Source organism: Thalassophryne amazonica, chromosome 16 (genome assembly GCF_902500255.1).
Source record: "Thalassophryne amazonica chromosome 16, fThaAma1.1, whole genome shotgun sequence".
NCBI classification, from domain to species: Eukaryota; Metazoa; Chordata; class Actinopteri; order Batrachoidiformes; family Batrachoididae; genus Thalassophryne; species Thalassophryne amazonica.
In genome coordinates, this window is record NC_047118.1 from 25,731,830 (window position 1) to 25,752,538 (window position 20,709).

The following is a 20,709-nucleotide window of genomic DNA, read 5'->3' on the forward strand; positions in this document are numbered from 1 at the left end:
GTAACTTTGCAAAAACAATGTCGGACTCTGTTGTTTTCTCTGGGCCCCTCCCCAATCAGACCGGGAGTGACATGTTTAGCCGCATGTTCTCCTTGAATTGCTGTCTGTCTGAGTGGTGTCCAAAAAATGAGGTGGGCTTCATTGATAATTGGCAAAGCTTCTGGGGAAAACCTGGTCTTGTTAGGAGAGACGGCATCCATCCCACTTTAGAGGGAGCAGCTCTCATTTCTAGAAATCTGGCCAATTTTTTGGGATCCTCCAAACTGTGACTGTCTAGCGTTGGGACCAGGAGGCAGAGCTGTGGTCTTATACACCTCTCTGCAGCTTCTCTCCCCCTGCCATCCCCTCGTTGCCCCATCCCCATAGAGACGGTGCCTGCTCCCAGACCACCAATAACTAGCAAAAATCTATTTAAGCATAAAAATTCAAAAGAAAAAATAATATAGCACCTTCAATTGCACCACAGACTAAAACAGTTAAATGTGGTCTATTAAACATTAGGTCTCTTTCTTCTAAGTCCCTGTTGGTAAATGATATAATAATTGATCAACGTATTGATTTATTCTGCCTAACAGAAACTTGGTTACAGCAGGATGAATATGTTAGTTTAAATGAGTCAACACCCCCGAGTCACACTAACTGTCAGAATGCTCGTAGCACGGGCCGGGGCGGAGGATTAGCAGCAATCTTCCATTCCAGCTTATTAATTAATCAAAAACCTAGACAGAGCTTTAATTCATTTGAAAGCTTGTATCTTAGTCTTGTCCATCCAAATTGGAAGTCCCAAAAACCAGTTTTATTTGTTATTATCTATCGTCCACCTGGTCGTTACTGTGAGTTTCTCTGTGAATTTTCAGACCTTTTGTCTGACTTAGTGCTTAGCTCAGATAAGATAATTATAGTGGGCGACTTTAACATCCACACAGATGCTGAGAATGACAGCCTCAACACTGCATTTAATCTATTATTAGACTCTATCGGCTTTGCTCAAAAAGTAAATGAGTCCACCCACCACTTTAATCATATTTTAGATCTTGTTCTGACTTATGGTATGGAAATAGAAGACTTAACAGTATTCCCTGAAAACTCCCTTTTGTCTGATCATTTTTTAATAACATTTACATTTACCCTGATGGACTACCCTGCAGTGGGGAATAAGTTTCATTACACTAGAAGTCTTTCAGAAAGCGCTGTAACTAGGTTTAAGGATATGATTCCTTCTTTATGTTCTCTAATGTCATATACCAACACAGAGCAGAGTAGCTACCTAAACTCTGTAAGGGAGTTAGAGTATCTTGTCAATAGTTTTACATCCTCATTGAAGACAACTTTGGATGCTGTAGCTCCTCTGAAAAAGAGAGCTTTAAATCAGAAGTGTCTGACTCCGTGGTATAACTCACAAACTCGTAGCTTAAAGCAGATAACCCGTAAGTTGGAGAGGAAATGGCGTCTCACTAATTTAGAAGATCTTCACTTAGCCTGGAAAAAGAGTTTGTTGCTCTATAAGAAAGCCCTTCGTGAAGCTAGGACATCTTTCTACTCATCACTAATTGAAGAAAATAAGAACAACCCCAGGTTTCTTTTCAGCACTGTAGCCAGGCTGACAAAGAGTCAGAGCTCTATTGAGCTGAGTATTCCATTAACTTTAACTAGTAATGACTTCATGACTTTCTTTGCTAACAAAATTTTGACTATTAGAGAAAAAATTACTCATAACCATCCCAAAGATGTATCGTTATCTTTGGCTGCTTTCAGTGATGCCGGTATTTGGTTAGACTCTTTCTCTCCGATTGTTCTGTCTGAGTTATTTTCATTAGTTACTTCATCCAAACCATCAACATGCTTATTAGACCCCATTCCTGCCAGGCTGCTCAAGGAAGTCCTACCATTATTTAATGCTTCAATCTTAAATATGATCAATCTGTCTTTGTTAGTTGGTTATGTACCACAGGCCTTTAAGGTGGCAGTAATTAAACCATTACTTAAAAAGCCATCACTTGACCCAGCTATCTTAGCTAATTATAGGCCAATCTCCAACCTTCCTTTTCTCTCAAAGATTCTTGAGAGGGTAGTTGTAAAACAGCTAACTGATCACCTGCAGAGGAATGGTCTATTTGAAGAGTTTCAGTCAGGTTTTAGAATTCATCATAGTACAGAAACAGCATTAGTGAAGGTTACAAATGATCTTCTTATGGCTTCGGACAGTGGACTTATCTCTGTGCTTGTTCTGTGGACCTCAGTGCTGCTTTTGATACTGTTGACCATAAAATTTTATTACAGAGATTAGAGCATGTCATAGGTATTAAAGGCATTGCGCTGCGGTGGTTTGAATCATATTTGTCTAATAGATTACAGTTTGTTCATGTAAATGGGGAATCTTCTTCACAGACTAAAGTTAATTATGGAGTTCCACAAGGTTCTGTGCTAGGACCAATTTTATTCACTTTATACATGCTTCCCTTGGGCAGTATTATTAGACGGTATTGCTTAAATTTTCATTGTTACGCAGATGATACCCAGCTTTATCTATCCATGAAGCCAGAGGATACTCACCAATTAGCTAAACTGCAGGATTGTCTTACAGACATAAAGACATGGATGACCTCTAATTTCCTGCTTTTAAACTCAGATAAAACTGAAGTTATTGTACTTGGCCCCACAAATCTTAGAAGCATGGTGTCTAACCAGATCGTTACTCTGGATGGCATTTCCCTGATCTCTGGTAATACTGTGAGAAATCTTGGAGTTATTTTTGATCAGGATATGTCATTCAAAGCGCATATTAAACAAATATGTAGGACTGCCTTTTTGCATTTACGCAATATCTCTAAAATCAGAAAGGTCTTGTCTCAGAGTGATGCTGAAAAACTAATTCATGCATTTGTTTCCTCTAGGCTGGACTATTGTAATTCATTATTATCAGGTTGTCCTAAAAGTTCCCTAAAAAGCCTTCAGTTGGTTCAGAATGCTGCAGCTAGAGTACTGACGGGGACTAGCAGGAGAGAGCATATCTCTCCCGTGTTGGCCTCCCTTCATTGGCTTCCTGTTAATGCTAGAATAGAATTTAAAATTCTTCTTCTTACTTATAAGGTTTTGAATAATCAGGTCCCATCTTATCTTAGGGACCTCATAGTACCATATTACCCCATTAGAGCGCTTCGCTCTCAGACTGCGGGCTTACTTGTAGTTCCTAGGGTTTGTAAGAGTAGAATGGGAGGCAGAGCCTTCAGCTTTCAGGCTCCTCTCCTGTGGAACCAGCTCCCAATTCAGATCAGGGAGACAGATACCCTCTCTACTTTTAAGATTAGGCTTAAAACTTTCCTTTTCGCTAAGGCTTATAGTTAGGGCTGGATCGGGTGACCCTGGACCATCCCTTGGTTATGTTGCTTTAGACGTAGACTGTGTTTCATAATTATTGTATGGCCTTGCCTTGCAATGTGGAGCGCCTTGGGGCAACTGTTTGTTGTGATTTGGCGCTATACAAGAAAAAAGTTGATTGATTGATTGATTGACTGTGACACACTTTGATATTAAACCTTTGTGTTAAATCTTTGGGTGTCTGGGGGACATTTGGAGACACGTGTGGTGTTTTCTGAAGGTCTGGTTACAGTTTAAACATTAATAGACAAACTTCATTCATTCTAACAGTCAGTCACTGACAACACCTGCAGACTAAGAATTTTAGTGTCAATTTAATTTATTTAGTTTTTTTAACGGTTCATTTATTTTATTTTTTTATTTATTTTTATTTATTTATTTCTTTTATATAGCACCAAATCACAACAGAGTTGCCTCAAGGTGCTTCACACAGGTAAGGTCTAACCTTACCACCCCAGAGAGCAACAGTGGTAAGGAAAAACTCCCTCTGAGGAAGAAACCTCAAGCAGACCCGACTCAAAGGGGCGACCCTCTGCTTGGGCCATGCTACAAACATAAATTACAGAAATAATTCAAAGAACAATTCACGGACAAATATACAAGAATTGCTGTTGGTGCACAGGACAGGAGGATCGCCAACACAAACACAACTCCCATCTCTGGATGGAGCTGCACCTTAAACAGAGAAAAAAAGAGTAAAAAGCGTAAAACAAAACTGTACCAGTATGCTAGCCATATGAAAAGGAAAATAAGTCTGTCTTAAGTCTGGACTTGAAAGTTTCCACAGAATCTGATTGTTTTATTGACGCAGGGAGATCATTCCACAGAACAGGGGCACAATAAGAAAGCTCTGTGACCCGCAGACTTCTTATTCACCCTAGGGACACAAAGTAGTCCTGCACCCTGAGAACGTAAAGCCCGGGCCGGTACGTAAGGTTTAATTAGGTCAGCTAGGTAGGGAGGTGCCAGTCCATGAATAATTTTATAGGTTAGTAGCAGAACCTTAAAATCTGATCTCACTGGGACAGGAAGCCAGTGAAGAGACGCCAAAATGGGTGTAATGTGGTCAAACTTTCTGCTTCATGTCAAAAGTGTAGCTGCAGCATTCTGAACCAATTGGCGACCCCTAATGCTAGACTGCGGTAAACCAGAAAATAGAACATTGTAGTAGTCCAATCTAGAAGAGATGAACGCATGGATCAGGGTCTCAGCATCAGCTATAGACAGGATGGGACGAATCTTAGCTATATTTTGCAGGTGGAAGAAAGCAGTCCTAGTAATATTTCTAATATGGAGGCCAAAGGACAACGAAGGAACAAAAATTACCCCAAGGTTCCTCACTTTGTCAGTGTGATGTATGACACACGAGCCTAGGCTGAGTGTTTTCTCATTGTTTTCTCTGTGGAACTGACACACTCATACTCATTTATGACGCTCGGGGGAGACACACGACACACTTTGGCAGCATTCATGTCACTCAGGGGGGCCACAAAACACAGCCATTTTTGTTGTTCGAGGGACACACACTACGCACTCGGATGCCATACTTGTTTCACTCGGCCCCCATATGGGACAAGGACATGTAATCTACCTGATCCGTGCCCACCCATGCCATTTGGCCATGGTCTGTGGCTGCCTATTGCGGTGTGTCACCCGGCCCTGTCTGATCAGACACTGCAAGAAAATTGTGATCATTTTCTAAAACCTTCATGAACAAAACAAAAATGAAGATCTGAGATGAAAAAAAAGACTGATTTTTAACATTTATGTATATTTTCTTAGGGAAACACGGTAGCTTAGTTGTTAGCACTGTAACGAGAAGGTCACGGGTTCAATTCCTGCCTGTGGTCTTTCTGTGTGGAGTTTGCATATTCTCCCGGTGTTTGCGTAGGTTTCCTCCGGGTGCTCCGGTTTCCTCCCACATCCAAAGACATGCGGGTTAGGTGGATTGGAATCTTTAAATTGTCTGTAGGTGTGCGAGTGGGTGTGTATGTGTCTGTTTGTGGCCCTGCGACAGACTGGCGTCCTGTCCTGGGTGTACCCCGCCTCGCGCTCTATGACTGCTGGGATAGGCTCCAGCCCCCCGTGACCCTTGATTGGACTAAGCGGTTGAAGATGAGTGTGAGTGTGTATCTTTTCTTGACATTTTACATTTTCTCTTGGAAATTTGACTGGGAAAAAAACATGCTGGGGAAGAAGTATTATTTTCATTTAACAATAATGTAATATTTTCATGTACTAAATAAAGCTGAGACATTGATTGTGTGACAGTTTGTAGTTTGTTGGTGCAGTAAAGTTTCACTGTGTTTTTGTGCAGCTGCTCAACAAACTCCAGTCACTGTGTCTCTCTGACACAATAATAAACAGCAGAATCTTCAGTTTTCAGGCTGTTCATCTGCAGATACAGCTGCTGTCTGCTGTCGTCTCTGGAGACGATGAACCGGTTCTGGACTGACTGAGGATAATATTTGCTACTGCCAGCATCGATCGCGATCCACTCCAGCCCTTTTCCAGGAGCCTGTCTGATCCAGCCCATCCAGTAGCTGCTTAATGAGAATCCAGAAACTGTACAGGTCAGTTTGTGAGATTATCCAGGATTTTTAACCACTGCTTCAGACTGTGTCAGAGTCTGACCATCAACACCTGTCAACAGAAAATAAGGAATAAAAAAAAACTTCAAGATGTACAAAATGTATAAATGTGAAGAAATATTCAGATCCAGTGAAAATGTTGACCTGTCCAGCAGACAGTTAGAAGCAACAGTCCTGTCCTGTAGTCCATCATGTCAAACTGTGTGTCCACTGTCCTCTGGCATTGTCTCTGCTCTCACATTTGTAGATGTGAAAGTTTTGCATTGACTCCTCCTCACAATCGAAGTGGACATCACCCCCTACTGGTTATCCAGATTATATATTTATACGAGGGCTGTCAATAAAGTATAGGTCCTTTTTATTTTTTTCAAAAACTATATGGATTTCATTCATATGTTTTTACGTCAGACATGCTTGAACCCTCGTGTGCATGCGTGAGTTTTTCCACGCCTGTCGGTGACGTCATTCGCCTGTGAGCACTCCTTGTGGGAGGAGTCGTCCAGCCCCTCGTCGGAATTCCTTTGTCTGAGAAGTTGCTGAGAGACTGGCGCTTTGTTTGATCAAAATTTTTTCTAAACCTGTGAGACACATCGAAGTGGACACGGTTTGAAAAATTAAGCTGGATTCCGTGAAAATTTTAACGGCTGATGAGAGATTTTGAGGTGATACTGTCGCTTTAAGGACTTCCCACGGAGCGAGACGTCTTGCAGCGGTCCCAGGCGCCGTCGTCAGCCTGTTTCAAGCTGAAAACCTCCACATTTCAGGCTCTATTGATCCAGGACGTTGTGAGAGAACAGAGAAGTTTCAGAAGAAGTCGGTTTCAGCATTTTATCCAGATATTCCACTGTTAAAGGAGATTTTTTTAATGAAAGACGTGCGGACGGGTCCGCGCGTCGGGACGCAGCCGGCGTGGTGCGGCGGCACAGGAAAAACACCTCTGTGTTGATAACCATTTGTAAAATCCAGGCGGCTTTTGATGGCTTTCAGTGGAGTGAGTATATGAGAAATTGTTTAACAGCTGGACATGTTCCAACTTGTCCTTAAGGCTTCCAATGGAGGTGTTTTTCCTGTGGCGGAGCGTCGCGGTGGCTGCGAGCCGACGCTGCAATCCGCCCGCACGTCTTTCATTAAAAAAATCTCCTTTAACAGTGGAATATCCAGATAAAATGCTGAAACCGACTTCTTCTGAAACTTCTCTGTTCTCTCACGACATCCTGGATCAATAGAGCCTGAAATGTGGAGGTTTTCAGCTTGAAACAGGCTGACGACGGCACCTGGGACCGCTGCAAGACGTCTCGCTCCGTGGGAAGTCCTTAAAGTGACAGTATCACCTCAAAATCTCTCATCAGCCGTTAAAATTTTCACGGAAAACCAGCTTAATTTTTCGAACCGTGTCCACTTCGATGTGTTTCACAGGTTTAGAAAAAATTTTGATGAAACAAAGCACCAGTCTCTCAGCAACTTCTCAGACAAAGGAATTCCGACGAGGGGCTGGACGACTCCTCCCACAAGGAGTGCTCACAGGCGAATGACGTCACCGACAGGCGTGGAAAAACTCACGCACGCGCACGAGGGTTCAAGCATGTATGACGTAAAAACATATGAATGAAATCCATATAGTTTTTGAAAAAAATAAAAAAGACCTATACTTTATTGACAGACCTCGTATATCAATATGATATGAGGAGGAAGATATGTTTGTTGTTTTCAGTTATGGAAGCAGTTTTTTATTATTATTATTATTATTATTGTGATGATATGTATCTTTTTCAAATCATGAGGTAAACTGAAGCAGTAGTTTGCATTCCAGGGTTCGAACCCTTCAAGGACATCTGAGGTTAAACTTGTGTCCAATCCAGACGTGGATCTGTTCGGAATCCTCTGTTGCAGCTCATGCAAACATGAACAGTGATCACAATCCTGCATGTGGAATAATCACGTCTGAAAACAGAAACACACTTCAGTTTGTTCTGTTTATTTTGGACTGTGACAAATTTTAATATTAAACGTGTGTTAAATCTTTGTCTGGGGGACATTTGGAGGCACGTGTGGTGTTTTTCTGAAGGTTTAAACATTAACAGATGAACTTTATTCATTCTAACAGTCTGTCACTGCCAACACCTGCAAAATAAGAATCATGAATATTTTGGTGTCAAGTTAATTTTATTTTAGTTTTTTAACTCTTCATTGTTTTCTCTGTAGAACAGTTTCACTCTCATCATACAGTTGTGTGTTAAACCTTAATTTTACTGTGTGATTCACCCTTACATGACCACAAAGTATTTTTATGATAAAGTACAAATAATTTTGTGATTTGAAGAATACAAACAAATTAATTGACTTCATCAATACATATTTGAACAGAGAAACCTTAGTATTCTTCTGTTTTTCTTGTTGCTTAATGTTGACAAATGATACCTTATTTGTAGTTTTTCTGCCACCTGATTCTGTTTCTTCTCTCAGTCCGAGGTGCGGCTGCATCCAGAAGTGGGAGTCTTCTTCTGTAATGGTCATAAAATAAACGGGATCTGTGGACCCAACCCTTCCCCTCCCCTCCCCAGCTAGTCTCCCGTCATGGACACCAGCATGGACTGCCAAAATTTCCTGTGTATTTGTATTGTCAAGTGTGTTGGTATATGGCCCAAGCAGTGGGTCACCCCTTTTGTCTGGTCTGCTTGAAGTTTCTTCCCCAAATAATCAGAGGGAGTTTTTTCTTACCACTGTCACCTGTGTGTTTGTTCTGGGGGTTGGTAAGGTTAGACCTTACTTATGTGAAGGGCCTTGAGGCAGCTTTATTGTGATTTGGCACTGCATTAATGAAATAAATTGAAAATTAAGAAAGATAAAAATATTTTCACATCATTACAGTCAGCAAGATAATTTTGACAAAAGTTACTAATAGTCACAAAAGTGGATAAAAACAAAGAAACTAACACTGGAGTCTGACTGGACATTGGAAAAAAAATTCCAAAAAATTCCAAATGCTTCATAAACAAAACGGTGAATCTCTGAGATCGAATAAGGAACATATTTTTAAATCTTCATGTATATTCATGTTGAAATTTTATTTTCCTCTTGGAATTTTGGTTGATAAACCACATGTTCTGGAAAACTGGTGTTTTCGCTGAACAATAATGTAATATTTTCTTGTACTAAATAAAGCTGCCCGAGCTCCTCCCTGTCACTCGGGAGGAGCTTGGAGTCGAGCCGCTGCTCCTCCACATCAAAAGGAGTCAGTTGAGGTGGCTCGGGCATCTTTTCCGGATGCCCCCTGGACGCCTCGCTGGAGAGGTGTTAGGGCACATCCCACTGGGAGGAGGCCCCGGGGAAGACCCAGGACATGCTGGAGGGACTACATCTCTCAGCTGGCTTGGGAACGCCTTTGGGTTCCCCTGGAGGAGCTGGGGGAGGTGTGTGTGGATCGGGAGGTCTGGGCGGCTTTGCTTGAGCTGCTTCCACCGCGACCCGACTCCGGATAAAGCGGAAGAAAATGGATGGATGGATAAATAAAGCTGAGACACTGATTATGTGAAGTTGTAGTTTGTTGGTGCTGTAAAGTTTCACTCATGTTTTTGTGCAGCTGCTCAACAAACTCCAGTCACTGTGTGTGTCTGGCACAATAATAAAAAGCAGAATCTTCAGTTTTCATGCTGTTCATCTGCAGATACAGCTGCTGTCTGCTGTTGTCTCTGGAGACAATGAACCGGTTCTGGACTGACTGAGGATAATAAGGGCTGCCACCACTACTGTGTATCCAAGCGATCCACTCCACTCCTTTTCCTGCTGAATGTGAATCCAGAAGCTTCACAGGTCAGTTTGTGAGATTGTCCAGGATTTTTAACCACTGCTTCAGACTGTGTCAGAGTCTGACCATCAACACCAACATAAAATAAAGAATAAAAATCTTCAACATGCACAAAGTGTATAAATATGAAGAAATATTCAGATCCAGTGAAAATGTTGACCTGTCCAGCAGACAGTCAAAAGCAGCAGTCCTGTCCTGTAGTCCATCATGTCAAACTGTGTGTCCACTGTCCTCTGTCATTGTCTCTACGCTCACATTTGTAGATGTGGTAGTTTTGCATCGACAACTCCTCATTATTGAACTGGACTTGATGAACTTCTTTCTCCTTTGTTGAATTTGAAATAAGATACAGTTAAGAGGTGTTGAACAAAATAAATTTTATCTTGATTTTGAATTTTTGCTTGATTCGCTATATTACTGCTTATTAGACAAAAAAAAAAAAATTTTTTTTTTGTTCACATAAACATGGACATTTTGCATTTACTCCTTTTCACTATGAGAGATGACGTCAACAGAGCTGTGAAATGAACAAAATAAATTTGAATGTGAATTTATTGTTGAATGTCAATTTAAAATTTCTGCTTCAGCTGGATCATTTTCACAGGATGAATTATTAATTTACGACATATCAGACAGAAAATTAGATTTGTTTAATTCAAATAGTTAAAAAAGAAAAGACTTTTCAGTGAGAATGTGCAACAAAAATTAAACAGGTAAAAGACCAAAAATCAACTGGAACAATATAGAGACAACCGACTTTCTGTGTGTCAGAGAGTAACTGTCCACATGAGACATGAGTGAAGACAGTCAGCTTCTTCTGGTGAAATGAATTTTGTCAACTCATTCTTTACATGTTCATTCCATCTTTCTATAAAAACACATTTTCTTGTGTTTCTTTCAGTGTGTTTAATGTATTTCAGGTTTTTGTCAAACTGTCCTGCATTGTTGTTGTTCATTCGGCTGCTCCCGGTTTTGTTCGGGGTCGCCACAGCGGATACAACCAGATCCGCATTGGTAAGTGGCACAAGTTTTACGCCAGATGCCCTTCCTGACTCAACTCCAGTTTTACCTGGAGAAACACACACAGCTGTTGGTGTTCCAAAGAGGTCTCCCATCCAAGTACTAACCAGATCCTGTCAAACTGTCCTGCATATCACCATAATTATGATATTCTGCTGCTCCTAGTGGTTATTCAGATTATATATCAATATGATACATGTACTTCTTTTTCATTAAGTACTGGGATGTGTTTGTTGTTTTCAATTATGGAAGCAATTTTTGTTTTTAATTATTGTAGTTATGTTTGTTTACTTCTTTTTCAAACCAGGAATTAAGCTGAAGCAGTAGTTTGCACTCTTGTCTCACATCAATAAAGTCCAGGGTTTGAGCCCTTCAAGGACATCTGAGGTCAGACTTGTGTCCAATCCAGACGTGGCTCTGTCCTGAATCCTCTGTGGCAGCTTGCGCAAACATGAGCAGTGATCACAATCCTGTATGTGGAATCATCATGTCTGAAAACAGAAACACACACATTTGTTCTGTTTATTTTGGACTGTGACACACTTTCATATTATACTTGTGTGTTAAATCTTTGGGTGTCTGGGGGACATTTGGAGATGCGGTGTTTTTCTGAAGGTCTGGTTACAGTTTAAACATTAACAAACTTTATTCATTCTAACAGTCACTGACAATGCAAAATAAGAATTATGAATATTTTAGTGTCAAGTTATTTCCTTTAGTTTTTGTAACAGTTCATTGTTTTCTCTATGGAACCGTTTCTCATCCTACAGTTCTGTCTTAAAACTTAGGGCCCCTTCACATAGTACGAATGTGGTCCAATTATGCATGAAGCAGGAATACGTGTAAAATCATAGCAGCCTCTAACGCCTTGCTACAACTATTTGCACATACCAGTGGCTGAAAGACAGAGTGTGCACTGTGACAGCCCATTGAACCCTCCCGTGGCAGGTGTCAGCCAAATTCCAGCTGACTCACAAACATCTATCACCGCTCTCTTGCCACTTAGGAAATGTGTGGCCATTTGCACTACTGACACGACAACAGTCAGCAGACAATCGCTGTCGAGCTTGATGTGAAATTTGTCTCATGCCCCCATGAGTGTGGCTTTGCAAACAGACACAGTGACACGTTGGTGTGTGTGTTGAACTGACGGGGTGTGTCCGCCGACAGGAGCGGCTGTAGAGATCTGTCGATCTGAACGGCATGGCTGGGGAACATGTACCGTGTTTGGACGGACATGAACTAACAACTGTCCACTGTGACGCTTGTGTATCTCCTTGCTGTCCTCACTTGGACATAAATAAAAACATATCGCTGTTGTGATGGGTTGCAGAGAGTGTGCGCACAGAGAGCACATTGACAGGTTACACAGGTTGATATGGACCATCAGATCATAACACACAGCGGGCAATCTGACTGCCACATCACCCATGTGAGCTCTGTTCCACATGATGCGGTGTCAGACCTGCGGCATGCTGTCCACAAGACACGTGTGTCGGGCCACACATGCCGCCAGCAGATGTGGACATGATAAGAGCGCCCTGCTTTAACATTCATGTCATTCCATGACTATACGTCTGTGATCATGGGTCATCTACAGAGGAACAGATGGATCATACTTGTATTGTCCGCTTGATTTGAGGGATTCAATAAAATGCAGTGTTTTTATATGGTGTGTGGCCATTCACACTATTAGCATGGCAACAGCCAGCAGACAATCACTGTCAAGCTGGATGTGAAATTTGTCTAAGCGCCCCACGAGTGTGGCTTTGCAAACACAGTAACACGTCGATGTGTGCGGTGAACTGACGGGGTGTGTCTGCCGACAGGAGCGGCTGTGGAGATCTATCGATCTGGACGGCATGGCTGGGGAACACGTACCGTGTTTGGACGGACATGAACTAACTACTGTCCACTGTGACGCTTGTGTGTCTCCTTGCTGTCCTCCCATGGACATACATTAAAAACTTATCACTGTTTCAATGGGCTGCAGCAAAAGTGAGCGCACATTGACAGGCTGACCAAGGTGAAATGGACCTTTAGATCATAACACGCAGTGGGAGATCTGAATGTCACGTCACCTACGTGAGCTCTGTTCCACATGATGTTGTGTCTATCCTGCGGCGCGCCGTCCACAAGACACATGTATCAGGCAGGACACTTGCGTGGGCTCGGCTGGACACCCTGCCAGCAGATGTGGACATGATAAGAGCACCCTGCTTCTCATTCATGTCATTTCATAACTGTACGTCTGTGACCATGGGTCATCTACAGAGGAACAGATGGATCATACAAGTATTGCCCACTTGATTAGAGAGATTCAATAAAATGCGGTGTTTTTATATGGTGTGTGGTTTTATTTATTTATTTTAATACGTCAATGTCCTTCTTGATATCAGGCATTTTGCCACACCTTTTATAGGACAGCAATGGTAGTTTAGTAGTAAAGTTTCTGGCTGTCAGAGATTTTGGAAAGTGCAGGTTTGAATCCCGTGGGTGGCATGTATTTATTATTATTTTGACAGCAGCTGCGCAATGTGGTTACACATGCTGCAGCTGCTCGCACTGTGTTCCCTCATGCACAAAACTGTCGCAGTGGCATCGTGCATGCCTGCCCGTCGGCTCAATGTTTTTGTGGTTCACTCATACGAGCTGTTCCGCCGTGATTTGCCCCGATGTGTACTTAGTTGTACTATGTGTGAAGGGGCCCTTGATCTTACTGTGTGATTCACCCTTACATTACCACAAAGAATTCTTATTATAAAGTACAAATAATTTTCTCCATTGAGCAATACAAACATATGCATCGACTTCATCCATCCATCCATCCATTTTCTTCCGCTTTATCTGGAGTCGGGTCACGGGGGCAGCAGCTCAAGCAAAGCCGCCCAGACCTCCCGATCCACACACACCTCCCCCAGCTCCTCCGGGGGAACCCCAAGGCATTCCCAAGCCAGTCAAGAGATGTAGTCCCTCCAGCGTGTCCTGGGTCTTCCCTGGGGCCTTCTCCCAATGGGACGTGCCCGGAACACCTCTCCAGCGAGGCATCCAGGGGGCATCCGGAAAAGATGCCCGAGCCACCTCAACTGACTCCTTTTGACGTGGAGGAGCAGTGGCTCGACTCCGAGCTCCTCCCGAGTGACCGAGCTCCTCACCCTATCTCTAAGGGAGCACCCAGCCACCCTGCGGAGGAAACTCATCTCGGCCGCTTGTACTCGCGATCTTGTTCTTTCGGTCATGAGCCAAATCTCATGACCATAGGTGAGGATCAGAACGTAGATCAATCAGTAAATCGAGAGCTTTGCCCCCCTGCTCAGCTCTCTCTTCACCACGGCGATCCGATACAGCGACCGCATTACTGCAGATGCTGCACCGATCCGTCTATCGATCTCACGCTCCAACCATCCCACACTTGTGAACAAGACCCAGAGATACTTAAACTCCTCCACTTGAGGCAAGGACACTCCACCGACCTGAAGAGGGCAAAGCACCTTTTTCCAGTCGAGAACCATGGCCTCGGATTTGGAGGTGCTGATTTTCATCCCAGATGCTTCACACTCGGCTGCAAACCGCCCCAGTGCACGCTGAAGGTCCTGATTTGATGAAGCCAACAGAACCACATTGTCCGCAAACAGCAGAGACGAGATTCTGTGGTTCCCAAACCAGACCCCTCTACACCCTGGCTGTGCACAGAAATTCTGTCCATAAAAATAATGAACAGAACCGGTGACAAAGGGCAGCCCTGGCGGAGGCCAACGTGCACTGGAAACAGGTTTGACTTACTACCGGCAATGCGAACCAAGCTCCTGCTGCGGTCGTACAGGGACCGGATAGCCCTTAGCAAAGGACCCCGGACCCCGTACTCCCGGAGCACTCCCCACAGGGTGCCCCAAGGGACACGGTCGAACGCCTTCTCCAGATCCACAAAACACATGTGGACTGGTTGGGCGAACTCCCATGAACCCTCGGGCACCCGATGGAGCATGTAGAGCTGGTCCAGTGTGCCGCGACCAGGACGAAAACCACACTGCTCCTCCTGAATCCGAGGTTCGACCATTGGCCGAATTCTCCTCTCCAGTACTCTGGAATAGACCTTACCGGGGAGGCTGAGGAGTGTGATCCTCCTATAGTTGGAACACACCCTCCGGTCCCCCTTCTTAAACAGAGGGACCACCACCCCAGTCTGCCAATCCAGAGGCACTGTCCCCGATCGCCACGCGATGTTGCAGAGGCGTGTCAGCCAAGACAGTCCCACAACATCCAGAGACTTAAGGTAGTCAGGACGGCTTTCATCCACCTCAGGAGCCTTGCCACCAAGGAGCTTTCTAACCACCTCGGTGACTTCGGCCTGGGTAATGGATGAGTCCGCCTCTGAGTCCCCAGTCTCTGCTTCCTCTTCGGAAGACGTGACGATGGGATTGAGGAGATCCTCGAAGTACTCCTTCCACCGCCCGACAACATCCCCAGTCAGGGTCAACAGCTCCCCACCCGCACCTTAAACAGTGCTGGTGGAGAGCTGCTCCCGCCTCCTGAGGCATCGGACGGTTTGCCAGAATCTCTTCGAAGCCAACCGATAGTCCTCCTCCATAGCCTCCCCGAACTCCTCCCAGACCCGAGTTTTTGCCTCTGCGACTGCACGGGCTGCGGCATGCTTGGCCTGCCGGTACCTGTCAGCTGCCTCTGGGGTCCCACCTACCAACAAAGATAAGTAGAACTCCTTCTTCAGCTTGATCAGCTTGTACATATTTGAACAGAGAAAAAAAAACAATTTTTCCCCTTCGAGTCTGGTCTGCTTGAGGTTTCTCCCTCAAATAATGAGAGGGAGTTTTTTCTTTACCACTGTCGCCTGTGTTCTTGCTTTAGGAGTTGGTAAGGTTCAACCTTACTTGTGTGAAAGGCCTTGAGGCAGCTTTGTGGCGATTTGGCGCTATAATAATGAAATTGAAACTTTAGAAAGATTTAAAAAAAAATCACATCATTACAGTCGGCAAGATAATTTTGACAAATGTGACTAAAAGTCACTTAAGTGGATAAAACTAAATAAATGACCTCTGGAGTATGATTGGACACTGGAAAAAAATTACACTGAGATTATATAAGGAACATATATTTTTAACATTCATGTTTATTCATGTTGAAATTAAATTTTTCTCTTGGAATTTTGGTTGAAAAACCACATGTTCTGAAAAAGTGGTATTTTCATTGAGCCATACTGGAATATTGTCTTGATTATGAAACTGATAATGTGAGCTATTTGTGGTTTGTTGGTGCAGTAAAGTTTCTCTCTGTGTGTTTTTGTGCAGCTGCTCAACAAACTCCAGTTACTGTGGGTCTCTGGCACAATAATAAACAGCAGAATCTTCAGTTTTCAGGCTGTTCATCTGCAGATAAAGCTGCTGTCTGCTGTTGTCTCTGGAGACGATGAATCGGCTTTGGACAGTCTGAGAGTAATAAAGCTCATTGCTATCATATTTAATAGCAGCGATCCACTCCAGCCCTTTTCTAGGAGCCTGTCTGATCCAATACATCCAGTAGCTGCTGAATGTGAATCCAGAAGCTTCATAGGTCAGTTTGTGAGATTGTCCAGGATTTTTAATCACTGCTTCAGACTGTGTCAGAGTCTGACCATCAACACCTGTCAACATAAAATAAAGAATAAGAAACTTCAACATGCACAAAGTGAATAAATGTGAAGAAATATTCAGAAGCAGTGAAACTGTTGACCTGTCCAGCAGACAGTTAGAAGCAGCAGTCCTGTCTTGTAGTCCATCATGTCAAACTGTGTGTCCGCTGTCCTCTGGCATCGTCTCTGCTCTCACATTTGTAGATGTGTAAGTTTTGCATGGACTCCTCCTCACGATCAAAGCAGAATCAATAAACTTTCAATCTTGTTGTTTGTTTTGTTTGTTTTTTTTAATTAGTATGATAGAGTCATCCCTTTGACAGACAGGCATCATGTCCCCGGTGACCCCCCACCCCATGACTGCTGTCATAGGCTCCAGTCCCCCATGACCCTTCACTGGAGTAAGCAGGTATAGAAATTGGATCGATGGATGGCAGCACTAAAACTTGTGACACAAACAAAATTAATTTTACAATATAAAATTTATTATATTTTCAATGTGAATTTAAAAATTGTCCTGAAATTGGAGGATTTTCATAGGTTGAATTTTTATGACTGCATACTAGACAGAAAATTATTTGATTTTTCAAACTGTTAACCCCTTAAGCCTTAGAGCTTATTTCACCAAAATCACATACCCATACATTATGATTTATTTCTCAGCTTGTACAAGGTCAAAAATGCAAAGGTTTGGATCAGCTAAAAGACAGGTCCTAGGGCATGTTGTGGATGCAAAAAATTTTTTAAAGTAAATAATACTTGGTACGAGTAAATGAGTTTTTTTCCCCCCAAAAATGAATTCCAATTAATGTCTTTATTTGCTTGGCGTTTCAGCTGTGGTTAGTTGAAACCTTTGTAGAGGATACTTCGCTTGACATTTTGATGTATAATAAGTGTATGTTGGTGTCAGCATTGGTTAGTTATGAGTGTTGAAATGTTCCAAAACAGGGCAAGTCCCCAAATTTGGGGGCTCTAGGGTTTAAGAGTTTAAATGAAGCATGTTTTCAGTGAGAATTTACAATAAAAAAAATTAAAGAGCAAAAAACACCAAAAGTCAGTTTGACAAACATGAAGACAAAGATGGTTTCAAACACGTTTCAGTCACAACGAACACATGAAAACAATGTGTTCTTAATTAGTGAGACAGTTTGTAATGACAGTGATATATTGGCTTTTAAAGATTTCTGTACTCTTCTTCTTTCTGTGTATCAGGGAGAAACTGTCCACACGAGACACCAGTGAAGACAATCAGCTTCTTCTGCTGGAATGAATTTTGTGAACTCAACATGTCAAATAGAAAAGCTTTTAAGTCAACTGTGTGTGTGTGTGTGTGTGTGTGTGTGTGTGTGTGTGTGTGTGTGTGTGTGTGTGTGTGTGTGTGTGTGTGTGTGTGTGAGAGAGAGAGAATTCCATCATCCTGTAATAGTGCAGCAGAAAACTGAAACAATACTTCAGATGGTGATACAAGCAAATTTGGCACAAATATTCATTACACATTACTCTTTTGAAGAAAAAAAAAAATCAAGTAGCCACTTGAATTTTCAGTAGGTCAAAATTTAAATATGCTCCAATGATATTGAAAAATATACCACATCAATTTATCTAAAAATAAATATTCCAAAAAAAGTATAGTTTGGACTGTATGACTAAATGTTATGGAGTTATGGGGTAAAAACAGCAAGAATGGTGACAATTTATTTATTATTCATTGAATTGTTTTTATTCATTTGGTTGTTTGTTTTTCATATTCAGTGTTGCACAAAAAGGTCAGCACTGTTACCTCACAGGGAGAAGGTCATGGGATTGATTCCCACTTGTGGCCTTTCTCTGTGGAGTTTGCATGTTCCCTCTGGGTGCTCCGGCTTCCTCCACATCCAAAGATATGCAGGTTAGAGGGACTGGAAACTATAAATTGTCTGTAGGCGTGTGTGTGTTAATGTCTTTGTTTGTCTATATGTGGCCCTGTGACAGACAGACGTTCTGTCCAGAGTGAACCCCACCTCACGCCCTATGACTGCTGGGATAGGCTCCAGTCCGCCTGTGACCCTCAGTTGGAGTAAGTGGTTGAAGATGAGTGAGTGTTGTACAAAACAAATTTTCCTGTTTGGTGAGCTGTGATTAAAATTATTAGTGGTTAAACAGCGCCTCCTCTGGTAAAGTCTTGTTACAGTCACTGATGACTTTGTGTTCAGGTCTACTGATGGGTTGTGTTACTGTGTGTCTCTGGCACAGTAATACACAGCAGTGTCTTCAGGCTGCATATTGTCTCCGTTTAGAGTCGCTGTGTTTCTGGATGAGTCCAGATCCAAACTGAACTTGTTTTTCAGGGAATCTTTTATGTGTGTGTCTCCTGTATATTTCTGTCCAATCCACTCCAGTCCTTTCCCTGCAGGCTGTCTGATCCAAGCTGTGTAGTAGCTGGAGACAGAATAAGACACCTGACAGGTGATGGACAGACGGTGACCTGGCTGCACAGTCACAGAGGTCGGCTGCGTCAGCTGTTCACACTTCACACCTGTGGAGGAAAAAAATGTGGAATATTGTTGCACAGTGAGCGTGAAAGCAGTGGAGTCAGTGTGATGGTCATGTGAGGTTGTCTGTCTCAGAGACACTCACAGGATCCAGCGGCCAGCAGCAGCACAGCGACACGCAACATGTTGATGTTGAAGCTGATCTGATCAGCTGACAGCAGCAGGACGAGTATTTACGGTGTGACCGACTGTGAAGAAGTTCACTTTGCATAAAACAGGAATTGCAACTGTCCAACACAACACCCGGAACTGCACTTACTCTCTAAACCTTTAATATAAAGACAGGGTTTGAGTTTTAACAGATATATCACATTGGAGCTGTGAGTTATTGGTTCTGTGTGAAAACTTTGCACATTTGTTGGCAAGTGGCCTAAGTATCAGTGCAACAATTTTGGATATCAGTATATCATTACTGAATATAAGAAAATGAGTGACTTTCTGAAAATGTCAAACACATGAAAAAATCTTGTTTTCCTGGGTAACTTCGCAGCCAACAGAGCTGGAAAGGTGATCTAAAGCTTAAATTGATCAGCTCATCATTTGACATTGTGTGGTATAAGTAATGTCACGAAAAATATGAGGTCTGTTAGAAAAGTATCGGACCTTTTGACCTTTGTTTGTTTGCATGAGCAAACCTTGAACCTTCGTGCGCATACGTGAACTTTTTCACACCTTTCGATTGCATCATTTTGTGGTAAGCAGCCTTTGTGTGATGTGTGTGTCGTGCGCTCGGCATTTTTTCATTCCAAGGAAAAAGACGGAACGACTTGTGCAGCGCCGCAGCAAATTTTGCCAGAAACTGGGCAACAGCCAGGTGGAAACCATCTGGATGATTCAGACGGCTTTCGGTGACGATCCTATGGGCATCACACAGATTAAGGAGCGGTACCACCGGTTTAAAGACGTCCGTACAACGGTGGACAGCGAGGCACGCTCCGGTCGGCCATCAACACGCTGAAATGACCACATCATTTCCAAAGTGAACGCTGTGGTGATGCGGGACCGTCGTGTGACCATCATGTGACCGTTGTATGGTTTTGATGCGGTGCTGCTCAAGTCGTTCCGTCTTTTTCCTTGGAATGAAAAAACGCCGAACGCACGACACACACCTCACACAAAGGCTGCTTACCAGAAAATGATGCAATCGACAGGCGTGAAAAAGTTCATGCATGCGCACGAAGGTTCAAGGTTTGCTCATGCAAGCACACGTGATTCAAATACATCAGGTTTTTGAAAAAAATAAAAAGGTCCGATACTTTCGTTTAGCTTTTCTGTATGTAAATCCCATTTCCTTTAGGCGGTTTCTTACAGTTCGGTCACAGACGTGGACTCCAGTTTCCTCCCATTCGTTCCTCATTTGTTGTACATTTTCAATTTTTGAGACATATTGCTTTAAGTTTTCTGTCTTGACGCTTTGATGTCTTCCTTGGTCTACCAGTATGTTTGCCTTTAACAACCTTCCCATGTTGTTTGTATTTGGTCCAGAGTTTAGACACAGCTGACTGTGAACAACCAACATCTTTTGCAACATTGCGTGATGATTTACTCTCTTTTAAGAGTTTGATAATTCTCTCCTTTGTTTCAATTGACATCTCTCATGTTGGAGCCATGATTCATGTCAGTCCACTTGGTGCAACAGCTCTCCAAGGTGTGTTCACTCCTTTTTAGATGCAGACTAACGAGCAGATCTGATATGATGCAGGTGTTAGTTTTGGGGATGAAAATTTACAGGGTGATTCCATAATGTTTTCCTCAGAATTG

General features: G+C 42.8%; 2 long non-coding RNA genes and 1 gene segment (V, D, J or C); 1 reads left to right on the forward strand and 2 right to left on the reverse strand.

The window, feature by feature from the left end:
* Positions 1 to 5,909: 5,909 nt before the first annotated feature.
* Positions 5,910 to 9,336, reverse strand: LOC117528576. The gene is made up of 4 exons (XR_004565817.1): positions 9,326 to 9,336; positions 8,906 to 8,911; positions 6,114 to 6,184; positions 5,910 to 6,021 (listed from the first exon to the last, which is right to left on the reverse strand). It is a non-coding gene; the product is annotated as an uncharacterized LOC117528576 (long non-coding RNA).
* A 596-nt stretch (positions 9,337 to 9,932) lies between these two features.
* On the forward strand, positions 9,933 to 19,003 carry LOC117528578. Its single transcript, XR_004565819.1, has 3 exons — positions 9,933 to 10,009; positions 14,689 to 14,695; positions 18,993 to 19,003. It is a non-coding gene; the product is annotated as an uncharacterized LOC117528578 (long non-coding RNA).
* Positions 18,608 to 19,175, reverse strand: LOC117528574. The segment is given in 2 exon segments: positions 18,608 to 18,932; positions 19,034 to 19,175. Coding segments are annotated over 2 exon segments (345 nt in total).
* Between the last annotated feature and the right edge of the window lie 1,534 nt (positions 19,176 to 20,709).